The sequence below is a fragment of the Trachemys scripta genome, chromosome 6 (genome assembly GCF_013100865.1).
Source record: "Trachemys scripta elegans isolate TJP31775 chromosome 6, CAS_Tse_1.0, whole genome shotgun sequence".
NCBI lineage: Eukaryota > Metazoa > Chordata > Testudines > Emydidae > Trachemys > Trachemys scripta.
Genome location: NC_048303.1, coordinates 44,077,506 through 44,092,637, shown reverse-complemented (window position 1 = coordinate 44,092,637; position 15,132 = coordinate 44,077,506). Strand labels below are relative to the sequence as shown.

Here is a 15,132-nt window from a genome sequence, read left to right as displayed (position 1 = left end):
CTAAAAGTATTGCCTATGAAAGGGCGAACAAAGGGTGAGGACATCTATAATTTATTCAAATCATACGCAACATCAATTAATATGCCACTACACAAGCTGTCTGCGATCACCACTGAGGGGGCACCAGCAATGATGGGCAGCACCAATGGATTCATTGCACTCTGTAAGAAGAATGAATCCTTTCTGAACTTTGTCTTATCATTGCATTGTCCACCAAGAAGTTTTGTAAGTCAAAGTTTTCTTTTCAACATGTCATGAATGTCATTATTAAAATAATTAACTCTATTCGAGCGAAACCTTTGCAACACTGACTTAAGGCCCTGTTGGAAGACGTTGATGATAAACAATCTGATCTTATTTTGCACACAGAAGTATGATGGCTGAGCAAAGGTGAAGTTCTTGCACTTTTTTTAAGCCTAAGTGAAGAGATCAAAGAATTTCTGAAGTCCACAAATCAGAACTTCGAGCAGCTAGAAGACTCCAGCTGGTTAATGGACTTGGCTTTTCTTGCCGACATCACTGACAAATTGAACATTTTCAATCTTGAGCTCCAGGGAAAAGACAAACGTGGCTCAAATTATAGGTTCTGTAAAATCATTCAAAGCAAAACTGATCTTGTGGATGTCACATATGAAGACGAAGTCTCTCATACATTTCCCAAGTATGAAGAAAATGTCATGTGACAGTGATTTTAACCCATCACCATTTGTTATCCACATTCAAACACTTCTGGAACCATTTGAAAAGAGATTTCAACAGTTCACCATCACTGAGCCTGTAGTTGCCTTTCTTGTGAATCCTTTTACTTGCCAAATAGAGGTAACAGAAATGGCTACATCAATTGTGAGTCTCAGTCAAGTAAGAACAGAAGACTAGGAACTGGAGATTTTGGACCTTCAAAATGATATCGTTCTAAAATCCTGCGCAACAGATGAAAACTTTTGGAATCTGGTTGACCGAAAAAAGTTTCCTGCCTTAAAAAAATGTAGCCTACAAAATAAAATCTTATTTCGGTTCCACTTATCTATGTGAAGTTCTGTTTTCAACAATGAACATAATAAAATCAAAATACAGATCTCAGCCTACAGATGCCCGTCTTGACGATTGCTTACGAATGGGAATATCATCCTACTCTCCCAACTACGAAAAACTGGCTGAAGAAGTGCAGTGCCAAAAATCACACCGACTATTAGAAAAACCATGTGAATTAGTGATACCTATTTTCCATTAAGTGATGATGAGCCCGTATGACTAACTTGTGTTTAACTTTTTTCATATTTGTTGGTTTGTTTATTGAAATCCAGATACAAGTAACAATACAAAGAATATTTTTTAATTAACCATAATTGGCTATGTTAAAGTAAGAATAATAAATATATTTGGACCAGCAGTTCAACAATGTTTTACTTTTTTAAAATAAAAAAGATGAAAACTGTTTATGATATTTATTTTGTATTAAACGCCTTAATTTTCTTACAGGTAGATAAAAAAGAGCAAATTCACATGGTAAGGTGAAAGAGTAATTGCAGAATAATTTAATTAATACCTTTTACATGTAAAATTACTTTTTTTATCTTATGGATTCATATATTAAGTAATATTAAATATGATGTTTTTCGTATTATTTAGTGTACAAATACAAAATAAGCCTTAAAAAATTGTTGGTGCCTGCCACACTCTTCTGAAAACATGAATGTGCTATTGGCCACAAAAAGGTTGGGGACCACTGCATTAAGGAGTAGGCTGGGTCCCCAAGGATAAACTATAGGCATTTCAACATCCCCAGTGGTTATTTTTTGGTCTGGAAAGGAAGTCCCTTGTTGCAGCCATTCACACAGACCAGAGTTCCTAAAAATGCGAGTGTCACGTACCTTTCCCAGGCATCCCACGTTGATGTTGGTGAAACGTTCCTTGTGATCCACCAGTGCTTGCAGCACCATTGAAAAGTACCCCTTTCGGTTTCTGTACTGGCTGCCTTGGTGCTCCAGTTCCAAGATAGGGATATGCGTTCCGTCTATCGCCCCACCACAGTGAGGGAATCCCATTGCAGCAAAGCCATCCACTATGACCTGCACATTTCCCAGAGTCACTACCCTTGATAGCAGCAGCTCAGCGATTGCGTTGGCTACTTGGATCACAGCAGCCCCCACAGTAGATTTGCCCACTCCAAATTGATTCCCGACTGACCAGTAGCTGTCTGGCGTTGCAAGCTTCTAGAGGGCTATTGCCACTCGCTTGTGAACTGTGAAGGCTGTTCTCATTTTGGTATTCTTGCGCTTCAGGGTGGGGGAAAGCAAGTCACAAAGTTCCAGGAAAGTGCCCTTATGCATGTGAAAGTTTCGCAGCCACTGGGAATCATCCCAGACCTGCAACACTATGCGGTCCCACCAGTCTGTGCTTGTTTCCTGGGCCTAGAATCGGTGTTCCACAGCATGAACCTGCCCCATTACCACCACGATGTCCAAATTATCAGGGCCCGTGCTTTGAGAGAAGTCTGTGTCCATGTCCTCTTCACTCTTGTCACCCGCTGCCGTCACCGAGCTGCCTTCACCTCCCCGCCTGCTTTTGAAGTTTCTGGTACTGCATATACTGCAGGATAATGTGTGTGGTCTTTACAGTGGTCATAACTGCCGCGGTGATCTGAGCGGGCTCCATGCTTGCCGTGGTAGGGTGTCTACAGGAGAGAAGAGTGGCAGCGGAAGCGGTCGTTTGAGGACAATGGTTTGCAGCCCTACTGCACGTCTGCTGCCAGAGGAGGAGAGCAGAGTGGCAGCGGAAGCAGTTGTTCGATGACTACAGTCTGCAGTCCTACTGCACTGTCTGCTGCCAGCAGGAGCCAGGACACAACAGCGGCGGCTGAGCTGAGTGGGCTGCCTGCTTGCCGTGGTATGGCATCTGCGCGGAAAAAAGGCGCGAAACGATTGTCTGCCATTGCTCTCGCGGAGGGAGGGGCGACTGACGACACGGCTTACAGGAAATTAAAATCACAAAGGGGGTGGGTTTGCATCAAGGAGAAACACACACAACTGTCACACCGAAGCCTGACCAGTCATGAAACTGGTTTTCAAAGTCTCTGTGATGCGCAGCACGCCTTGCTGTGCTCTTCTAATCGCAAACCGCCTAGTCAGCAAACAGCGCCAGCAAGCTTTTAAACGTCCAAAGGCACATTCTACCAGCATTATGCACTTGCTCAGCCTATAGTTGAACTGCTCCTTACTACTGTCCAGGCTTCATGAGCCATGGGAGCATGTACGGTGACAGTGAGCTGAGCGGGCTCCATGCTTGCCGTGGTATGTCGTCTGCATGGGTAACCCAGGGAAAAAGGCGAGAAATGATTGTTTGCCGTTGCTTTCACGGAGGGAGGGAGGCCTGACAACATGTACCCAAACCCACCCACGACAATGTTTTTGCTGCATCAGGCATTGGGAGCTCAACCCAGAATTCCAATGGGTGGTGGAGACTGCGGGAACTGTGGGATAGCTACTCACAGTGCAACGCTCCGAAAGTCTATGCTAGCCTCGGTACTGTGGATGCACTCCGCCAACTTAATGCGCTTAGCGGGGACACACACAATCGACTGTATAAAATCGATTTCTAAAAACGACTTCTATAAAATCGATCTAATTTCGTAGTGTAGCCATACCCTTAGTGTACAGCAGGCTAGTGCACTGTAGACTTCCACTACAGCTTGCCACTAAGTCCCCATGTGGACAAGCCCTTTGTCATGGAAAGGTAAGAAGTTTTGTAACATGCATCAGTTCATTTCAAAATTCAGATGGTGGTTAGGGATACAATAGCCCAGATCCTGGGGTGTAGTGCAACTGCTTTTCATCACAGGACCACCTGCCTCTGTCCCTAATAGGAAAGGAGACGTGAGGAAAGATTCCTCAGTGTAGAGGAATCTTCTGGCAGCATAAATGTAGCAAAGCAGCTCCTTCAACACCCCACATTTCCTACTGCTGACATAAGGGGCATGGCTTGGGAAGGGGGGGCATGGTCTGGGATTTCTTAAAATCTCCAGTTGGTATATTCAGTTCCTTGCGGGGGGAGGGAGAGAAGGGAGGCAGAATCAGGGGTACAAAAAGTCCACCTTTGTACTTCATCTCTTTATTAGCTGAATTGTGTACTCCTCAACTAAAAGACCACACACAAAGCAGTTGCTTGGCATCTTAGAACAAAATGTATTAATACTTTATTTCTCAGTCAAGATTTGCACCTTTGTATTTACAAAATTTTGACCTACATGGAAGTGAAAGCGTTAGTGTGACTGTAATTTAGCTGAGTTGTAGTATGGGTGTATAAGCTTCATAATATTCCACAAAGAGATTTATGTCCGCAAAATTTGACCAACTGCATACTTGAGTGGAAAGCTGCTTAGATGTTCATAGCTTAACTGAGAGAAACTTTTAAGAAAGATGTGAATTCACAAAACCAGTTTAAAGGGAGACTAGCAAGTCAAAAACTTGGCAATGTTTAAATCAGATTCAGATACTATACCAGTCTCCAAGTTCAATTATGATGTTTTTATTCGCATTTTTCTATTTCAAATGTTTTTTTTCTTTTTCCTGTTCTGCATAAGTGATGCACACAAACAGGGAAAAACTGATTATGGGAGGGTGGGGTGAGAGTGCCAAACTAACTATACACAAAATGCTGTCAAATGTATGAAGCAAACTGACAAACTCAGAAAAATCTTATAATAATCTTAGGTGTTGCTTGTAACAAGTAGAATCTTTCAGACAGAAAAATGTTTGACAGTCTCACTAAGTATACTCAGATGCATCTTATTATCCCCTTTCCCTCATTTGCTACAAATGTCTGGATTGAAACCCTTCCTACAAGTTTTCCTGTTGCAGAGTATGTATTTAATAAATATTGATAAAAGCAGTTGTCAGTTACAAGGAAAATCTGGTTTAATGTTTTGATACTTGCACAAAAAAAATTACTTCAATGAAGGATACAAGTTAAGTCATGAAAGGATTTAATCTGTGAAAATACTAAGCAAGCAAAGAAATAAGCTTAATTCATACCTCATAGTCTGGCCCTCCAAAATGGCATTTTTTCTTAAGTTCCGTCATGGCATTTTTGTATGCTTCTTCTATTCTTCGCCTTTTCTCAATTTCCTGTAAGAACATAATCAGATTCAAACATTATGAGAAAATATGACAAAAGATGGATAACCACTTTAAAAAAAAGGTGGGGTTCCTCCTCACACTGTTTTAATTTCACTTTTTTGCACATTTGTGGCAGCGTGGAAGTTTATGAACATTATGTATATATAGATGTATGTACACTATGGCTATGCTACACTAAAGAGCTTACAAGTGCAGACGCTCTAAGCCAACAGGAAAGAGCTCTCGCGTCAACTTAATTACTCCAGTCCTTGCTATGTTGGCGGGAGATATAGCGCTGTCCACACCAGCACTTAGGTTGGTGTAATATATGTTGCTCAGGGGGGTGGCTTAAACACACATCTGAGCGACATAACTTATACCGACATAAGCTGTATTGTGTACCTAGCCTATGTTTGTAGTTATTATTCTAGCCTTCAAAATGACGGTGTACAAAAAGTTTGTACAATCCACCATCTTCGTATTGAAAATGGTCCTGCCTAGGGAGAACTGAAAGTATCTTCTGATGGCTGTATCAAAATATGGAAATAAACATCCTTGAGATTGAGAGCTGCAAATATATATATAAATAAAAAGAAGTGATGATGGATTCAAGAGTCAGCATTTTGAACCCAAACTTCTAGATGTACCTGTTTAATTTTCTTAGATCCAAGATCGGATGTACAACCCCATTCGTCTTTGGGGCTAGTAAATAATGAGAGACCAAGCCAAGATTTGAGATTTACTAAGACCTCCTCTATCGCTTCCTTTAGTAAAAGAGAGTGAATTTCTGTTCTTAATAGCTTCTCAAGAGAGGGAACCAAGAAAAGGAGGGGGCATCCTCAAACTAAATGGTATAACCCTTTTTTATTATGTTCAAAACCCATCTGTGGTCATATTTTGCAACATATTAAAATGAGATAGATGGTCGCCAAAAGGGGAGGGAGGATCCAAGATTGAACGATGCAAACCAATCTTGATGTCAAACTTGATGTTTAGCATCATGCATATAAGTGGAAGAAGAATTCTCTGGTCTCACCCGTATTTGGAGGATCACTTTCAACATATTGTGGTTGAGAAGCAGTAGAATGCTGCTGTAGATACTGAAATTTTTGGAGTATAATTCTAAGACAACAGAGAAAGGTGGATAGTATTGTCTGATATCTAAAGGCAGGTGCAAGATTTCTCATTTTAAAGGATTGCAAAAGACTCAAAGTCCTAGCCATTGATCTCATCTTTCATTTTCTCTAAGACTTTGTCCATTTTAGAACTGAAGAGACCATTTCCCACAAATGGAAGATTCTCAATTTTTGATTTTGTTTCAAAGGGAAAAAAGGAAGAACATAACCATGTGTGCCTGCAAAGAGTTATGGCAGTGGCTGCTGATCTTGAAACCGCATCTGAGACTTCAAAGAATTCCATCAGAGTGTACTTAGCCACATTCTGTCCTTTGACAGGGGTACTGACTAATCTTTGATACACTTCAGGAATATTCTTTTTTAAAAAGTGTAATTATGTCCAAATGATGAAATTGGTACCTAGCCATGATAGCCTGATAGTTAGTGATCCTCATGGAGGAAAAGAGTTTTCTTCCCAAAGAATCTAGTCTTTTCCCTTCTGGGTCATTAAAAGTACAATGTAAATATCCTTTGTTCTGGCTGCAAGAATGCAGCGGTGTTTCTTAAAAAAAAAAGTGGTTGAGAGGATGATAGATTATTCCATACTGATATCCCTGGTTGCCAGAGACCTTCCAAGATGGGGCAAGAATATACCTCGTTAGAAGATGTAGTACCAAGGATATCAGGGACAGGATGGGGAGTTTCCTCTACTGCCACAGATGGTATGTTTAAAATAGTAACAATTCTCTTGACTAGTTCCTGAAATTGAGTAGCATCTTCAGAAAGATGAAGCTGAAAGGACACCAACATTTTCATCAGGAGACGAGTGCCCAGCTAACTCCTGTTCATTATGCTGAATGTTCATTTAATGAGGTGAATCTCCCTCCTCCTCTTCTATGTATAGTGTATCAGGAACAACAGTGGGTGACTTACCTTTCACGTAAGGATCCCACTTTTTCAGATCTGTAGAAGCACCACTACCTTGACATGAAAATTAAGATGTAGATCTTAAAGGATTGATAGGGAAACTCTGGAGTTAGCCAGCACAACCATGGCATCCTGCCAACTGTTCTAATCTGGTATCATGTCATAATCAGGATTATAAGGACATTTGTGATAGTCTACCTCAGAAAAATGTTTCTTAGAAAGAAATGACGATGACTCAGTTTCTGGATAGACAGACTGATCCATCTCTTCTGAATGCAGAACCCATCCTGGACCAACAGAGAAATTATAGGAGATACAACTGAAGTAAGGATCTGCTACAAAGACAAAGGAAACAATTTCTTCTCAGACCACCTAACAGGGGTGCTGGGTGATGGTAAAATGTCTGCAGATCCATGTGATAAAATGTCTCCTTTCTGTCACTTATCTGGTGGAAGGAGCTGAGCAGAGTTCTTGTACAGTTCCCCATTATTGGTGAGGAATTGAAAGGATCCAAGGAACATGGTTCTGAGTGTACTTGTGCAGTAACAATAGAGGGAACTGGAAATGATGAGATACTCTGATCCAACTGTCTTCTTGGAGCCATTGCATGGGAATGTTCTCATGATATAGAGTCCTTAATGTTTGGATCCATAAAAGGCTTGGATCCACAAGTCCATAATCTGAAGGATTCAATGACTCACCTGAATGGAAAATCTTCAGAAGCACCAAAAGGTGTTTAGTCTTGGCCTTCTTTTTCTTCAGAACCAAGGGTCCCAGATCCATAGGAGCCTCAAGCATCATTTCAAACAAAAAAGAAACCTGTTTCAGTCATAAACTGTACCTTTCTTGGAACTGGGTTCAAAGAGTTAGCTAACGAGAGCTCAGTCATCTTAGAACCAGAGCTCAGTGCAGAGGATGAAAGTTTCAGCACTGCTGTCTTTCTGGAACTGGAAGTGCCCTGTTCCAATTCAGGCCTCTAGTCTTTTTCCCCCCCCAGAAGCTTAAGAAATTTCTGACCCATAAGATTTAACAGATAAACGCTTCTTGTAGTAAGAGGGCTTGGAATCTATTCTGCCTCTCTTTTCTGGCATGTGGGATAAAGGTACCACATAAGGAGACTGGTCCTCTCTTCAACACTTCAAACTCTGAGTGGAGGCATCCAATGCAGGAAAGACTATGGGGTGTGATGTGCATCTCGAGAGTCTGTGTGTCTGTCTTCAGATCCGCCATCAATGCCCATGTTGACGCTAACTATACTAACAATTAACACTAATTGTATATACAAAAGGAACAAAGCTCTTATCTAAAACTCTATGGATCCAGGAAATCCAAAGAAGGTTCATGTCCATTTGAATCAGGGGCTGGAAAGAACGGAGGCAGCAACCGCTGCTGCACCCCCTTTTATAGCCATGCCCCCAGAACATGCTCAAATGCTGGAGGAGGGGCAGAAGGGGAAGCATGAGTGATCTAACATTGTTACAGGCACTGATAACAGTAAGTTCCACCATGCAGCTGCAGCAGTCTACCCATATCCACAGGAATGAACATGCAGAAGACACTTGAACTAAGGCATCAACACGAGGGTGTAGCATGGGGCAGACAAAAGATTAGATGCTGGAGACTATGTAGATATTTATTTCCTTGCTTACTCCCTTTTCTTTTCCTTATATAATTCAACTTTAATAAAATGAAATTTAGTTTTTGTAATCTATATATTAAACTTAGAGGCCAAATGAAACCAAATTAATTAAAAGCTATTTTCCATTCACTGATAGGTTAATTACATTTTCATTGCTTTCAGTATGAAACATTTCAAATTCATGAAAGGCAGAGGGATAGAGAAAGAGACTGAAGTTAATCACAGCAGTTTGTAAGGATTACCAACAGGACATTTAACTAATCAGAGGCCCTAATCAAGCTATTAAACTACAAGTTGACAGTGCTTTTTACCAGCAGCAACAGCAAAATTATCTTCACAAAAGTTCTATCAGTGTTAAAATATGCACACAAGTTGGACATTATATCCATGCTAAACAACATCCAGTTTCTTTTACAAAATGTCATTTGTAAAGCTATGTTCGAGAAAAAAAAGACATCTTATTTTTTAAAATGCATATTCTACACTAAGCTTGGACTGGCCTACAAAGAAATTTCCCAGAAGATCCCAGGACTTAGAGACTACTCCAACTACAGTCCAAGCAGTGGCAGATAAAATATCAAAATCCCAGTGGATTTGAAGATCTCAGTTGTGGCTGGCAGTGGGCTGGGGCTTAGATCTGCTGTTTGGGAAGAGTGGAGTGAGGAGATTGGAATTAAGGTCTGGACATGGTCTGCCTCCTTTATGGGTTCCTCTTGTATATGAAATATGAATTTAATATGTCAGCATGTGATACAAACTGAGGTAAGACCTGAGATACCACATGATGCACAGTATGGTTACATACTAAATTCAAACAAGAGGTGGCAAATGACTAGAGGACTGCACATAAGGCAGGCCAATCACAGTGAAGGCTGGGCCCTGGGAATCAACACATTAAGTGGTAGCAACAGACACTTCCAGCAACCTCATCTGAAGGGAGAAGAGATTATCCCTGTTCTTCTAGACTTTGGTGGTATTAATGGTCATTGAACAGATTCATCATGAACCATTACTGCCATTAGTGATTACCTCCAAAGAGGGTGGTGCTGTTTTCTCTCTTTAAAGTTGCTTCTCTAATTACTGTAAGATTTGATTCATTAGCATTTAGAAATTACTTTATTTTCAACAGGTATATTAATCACACCATATATTTAGATAGTATTTTAAAGTAGTAAAAGAGCACTCCACAGAATGGTTAAGCTCCAGTATTGCCATCATCCTTTATCATTACAATTAACACAGTACTATAGATTTGTAGAGCACTTTATAAAGAAAAGCAACTGGTCTTTCTCTTAGGAAGTTGCACGAAATATGCCTATTGTTATGGAGACCTGCTAGCTCATCTCTATATTTAAAAACAATTAAATTTAGGAACAGTCTGTGGAACAAAGTGATGGTAGAAGACTATCACAGGATAGGTGACATGCTATATGATCTGCACAACAAGGATGAACCTTTGGCATTTGCATAGTTTCATCTAGTTAATTTACATCCTTAATGTTTCTATTTAACTTCATGGAATAGGAACGCAAGTTGTCATAGAATCAAAGAATATCAGGGTTGGAAGGGACCTCAGGAGGTCATCTAGTCCAACCCCCTGCTCAAAGCAGGACCAATCCCCAGACAGATTTTTGACCCAGATCCGTAAATGGCCCCCTCAAGGATTGAACTCACAACCCTGGGTTTAGCAGGCCAATGCTCAAACCACTGAGCTATCCCTCCCCCGATAACATCCTCATCACAGCTGAAGTTTAAGGTTAAACGAAAGCAACTTGATCTACTGTAGTAGCAAAATAAAAGGGAAATCTCTTACCTTATCCAGTCTTTTTTGCCAGCTCTCCTCACGTTTTACCATGAGTTCAATACAATGAGAAAGTGTAGCTAGGATTCCAGCAGTAGTTGCCTTGAAAGTTATAGCTTCCCCTTTAAAGTCTATGCCATTAATTCCTTTGGGTGTTACATGTGGAAATACTAAAACAAACAGATAAGATTCATTCACTCTCATACCCACCTTAGTGACTCAAATGAATACTATACCACATAAGCCTTAGATTACAGCCAGCTGTCTAAAGAGGTTTTTAGCTAACCAGTGTGAAGTTCATTTAAAAAAATAAAAATAAAGGAGACCAATAATTCCCAACTATCCATAGCAGCAGGAAAGAGGCTCAAAGGCAGGAATGCACTCCTTCAGCTTCATCTTACTGTAGTGTATTTCCCCAAGTCTACTTGCTATGCTATATTACTCAGCAAATCATGTGGGTGTAGGGAGTGGTAATACCTTTTAACAATAGCACTTTGACAGCTTGAAATGGGGTCTAATTAAAACAGAACAACCTTAAAATTTAACCAATAATGTATTGAAAAAGCAACAATTTTAAAATGCAATCATACCCAAAATGGAATATTAAAGTGGCTTTAAATAGATGACTGAGTTTTTTAAAAATAGTAATAATAAAGTAAAATATATTATCTTTCAAAGTTAACCATTATAGCAAATGTGTTGAATTCTCCTTAAGAACAGTGGGTTCTGTAGTTTCAAATACTTCATGCTGCCAGCCAAGCCATCTGTTGCTAAGGCTATTTAAACAAATCACTTAAAAATGTGACAGAAAAAAAAAAAAGTACTTAACACATCAAGCTCATACAAAGGGTGACAAAATAGTGCATTAAATACAGCACATGTAATGTCACAAAATACTAGAAAGCACAAGCAACTCCCCTTTTAAAACTAATACAGTTAGATGAGAAAGTAACTCATAATTGAACAAGCTAAAGACGAACTGTCCAGCAACAACATTTATCTTCTGGTCTTTGTCAGTTTGTCTCAATATTATTTACTTTGCATCTAAGTTAGATTTTATGTATGTTTAAAACAGAAGAATGTTTGTATAAGCCTATGTAACACGTATTTGCCTGACAGACTGAGCTAATGCTTTAAACTGGGTAAGCTGTTCAAGTAAAAAATACAAATTATCTAGATGTAATCGCTGTTCTCTAATGGTAAAAAACTGCTAACACCTACAGTCAGGGGGAATGGATGGAGAGTGTCACATGGTCTCAATGAGTGGTCTAATGCTCTAGAGATACTTAGGGCTCCCTCCTTTAACAACATGAACAAGCTTTTTGAAGGGAGGGTTAAAGATTATATATTGCTTCAAGTCCTCCAATCATTAAGTATAAATCAAAGGCTTCAATTACCCTAATCTACACAGGTTGTGATGTGAAAATAAATTGTATTCTCATACGGATAACAAAACATACTCCATGTTGAATAATATAGAGAAATATTTAATTTGTAGGAGAGACAGGGGAAAAGAAAGTTGTGGAAGGAGAAAATATTGTTCCACAAGGACAGTGAAGCTTTGTCTACAAGGTGGGGTAATGCACACTATGGGGTTGTGATTTCTAAAGCTCACAAATGTATTGTGCATTAATTGACTTGTGTAACCCCTGCAGGTGCATACTAAATGTTCCCTAGTGTGCTTTAGCATAATAGTACTATGTTAAAGCACAGCAAATGTTCCCTAGTGCACTATAACATAGTGCTGTTACATTAAAGCGCACTAGGGAACATTTCATGCACACCAGCAGGGTCTAAATGGACAAATTAATGCACAGCACTTTTACGCACTTTAGAAATCAAAACAGCCTAGGGCACTTTATCATATGGTGTAGATAAGCTCGGAGGAAAAGCCAGAACCTCCCTCATTCTCTCCCGCCACCTATAGAGAATACTGATGAAAGAACGAAAAGGAGGTCAAGACTGGAAGAGCAGTGTGAGCAAGCAAGAGAATGGTGCAGTGGGTTTACTGAGAGCAATGAAAATCAATAGCAATTTAGAATTGAATTCAGAGATTAATAGGAAGTATTGAAAAAGAAGGATTAAGGGAGGAGGAGGCCGTACTGCCTTGTTTCCTAGAAAAATTGAGTCTGACTATTATGGACTTCCTGATTTTTAGGACATATCAACAATATAAAATCATAATAGGAATGCAACAAATTCTGCAAAGACCCAAAATCATGATAATCTACAACTTCTCCTGCTCTTTATATCAAGATCTGAACAGTGGTGGGAAGAGATCGGGTCTGTTTTCAATTAGCACTTGCAGTCTTCCTGATGAAAACTATCCCAACTGCTTGTCTCTGCCAAAGATGCCTGATTAGGTCAGGAAGGGAAAATGCTTGTAGTAATGTCAGATGGAGGGCAGAGGCCTCATCAGGCTCTTAGATATTCACTTGCTCAAAAATGGTTTTTCCACTTCATATTTTAATACTGTCCCTAAAACCAAATGAAGGTACTAGTCCACAATGAGGACAACATCCATATTAATTTTCAAATCTTCAGCTGTTTTTACTGGAGCCCCATTAAAAATTGTGGTTAAGGCACAGGACTGAGACTCAGGAACTCTGGGTTACTATCATGGTTCTGCCACAGACCCCTTGTGTGACCCTAGGCAAGTCACTTAATCTTTCTGTGTCACAGTTCCCAATCTGTTAAAAGGGGATAATACTTCCTTTTTCCCACCCTTTGCCTGTCTAATTAAATAAGCTCTTCAGAGCAAGGATAGTTTCTTGAGTCTATGCAGCACCTAGCATAAAGGGGCCCTAATCTCTGTGAAGGCCTCTAGGGGTTAATACAATACACTAATAAAGCCCTCATTTTTGTTTTTAAATACACAATGGGAAAAGTACTTTCCCCACTTGCCCATAAGAGGCAGCTGAATAATTTTCACTCAGACTACCCCATCTTTGGGCAGTGTCCAAGCATGGAAAATTTCAGTCACACAAGGTGACCATTTTGGAAAGTTACAAGCATACAAAAGCAAAGGGTTATAGCAGTAACTGCTTTGTGACCTAAACTACAGCCGATATAGCAGGTACCAATAATATACTAGATGTAATTTCATAGATTCATACATTCCAAGGCCAGAAGGGACCATTGTGATCATCCAGTCTGAGCTCCTGCATAACACAGGCGATAAAACTTCCCCAAAATAATTTCTAGACCATATCTTTTAGAAAAACACTCAATCTTGATTTAAAAAAATGCTAGTGATGGATAAACCACTAAGATTGTTGGTAAATTGTTTTGAAGGCTAATTACATCACTTAAAAACATATGCCTTTTTTCCAGTCCGAATTTGTCTAGCTTCGACTTCCAGCCATTGGATCATGTTATACCTTTCTCTGTTAGATGATAGAGCCCACTATAAAATATTTTAAAATCCAGATTGCTCTTTATCATTGATCTGTCCTCTTCATTATTTATTACTCCCTCAATTTTTGTGCCATCTGCAAACTCTATCAGTGATGATTTTGTTTTTTCCCAGGTCTTTCATAAAAATGTTAAATAATGTAAGGCCAAGAACTGATCCCTATGGGACCCCACTAGAAATACACCTGGTCAGTGATTCCCCACTTACAATTACACTTTGAGACCTGTCGATTACAATTGTTCTTAAAGAAGAGTTAAAATTGGCTATTTTGGTAAACTTTTATAAAGGAACATGATTTAACATGAATTTCAAGTGATATCAACATAAAAAACAAGAAATGAAGAAAGAATCATTTCTACATTTTTCAGTCCAAGTACGACCAGATGCACACATTAAAACACAAACAAAATGTGGGGTTGATTTCATAATGGGCTGTCCCATACATCACAATCTAGTTTATACAGCAAATATCTCCCTGAAATGCAGATACAAAGAAACAGAATTACTGATTAAGGTGCAACTCCTACATCATCCCACAACATTATACAATTTGACAAAGCCACATCATCCTTTTAAAATGTATAATGCAGTGAAATTAGTGAGAGTTTGTATCTCCCTGAGTTTAGTTTTAATAGCTAACATTACAGCTTACACTTTCATGTAAAACATCAGCTTGCAAGCAATGGCACCATATCAGAAAAATTCTGAGGAGGCAAAGTTGCATCAACATATAGAACATTATATGTTATATTATATCCTGCAAAGTTGGGGAGAAGGGGAGGGCAAAAAAGGAAGACAATGGAGCATACAGACCTACGAAAAGTCAGGGGGGACAAAACATGGTAAAGTAGGCAACTGCCCCACTTGTCCCATTGCAAATGACTCCTCTGCATTCAAGTGGCACTGGAGAAGGCTTTTTCCAATATTGTGGGATCCACCCTAAATCTCTCTCATCCATCTCAACAGCAAGGTTTTCTCTATAGGATGACGGGGATAGGGACAGTAGGCTTGGTCTATTTACACATAAAAATTTTGCCAGCATAACTATGTCAGTTGTGAATGTGTGTGGGGACAACCATATCCTTAACCAACACAGCTATGTCGGTAAAAGCCCTAGCATA

The 15,132-nt window shown here is 39.6% G+C and overlaps 1 protein-coding gene across 2 annotated transcripts in view; it reads right to left on the bottom strand.

The window, feature by feature from the left end:
• CERT1 (ceramide transporter 1) overlaps positions 1-15,132 on the bottom strand; it is a 159,700-nt gene that overhangs the window by 43,360 nt on the left and 101,208 nt on the right. For both annotated transcript variants that reach the window (XM_034773933.1, XM_034773934.1), the window contains exons 7-8: positions 10,609-10,766; positions 5,031-5,123 (exon numbers count right to left, since the gene is read on the bottom strand). In XM_034773933.1, the coding sequence (XP_034629824.1) occupies positions 5,031-5,123; positions 10,609-10,766 (251 nt within the window). The remainder of the gene's footprint in view (positions 1-5,030; positions 5,124-10,608; positions 10,767-15,132) is intronic.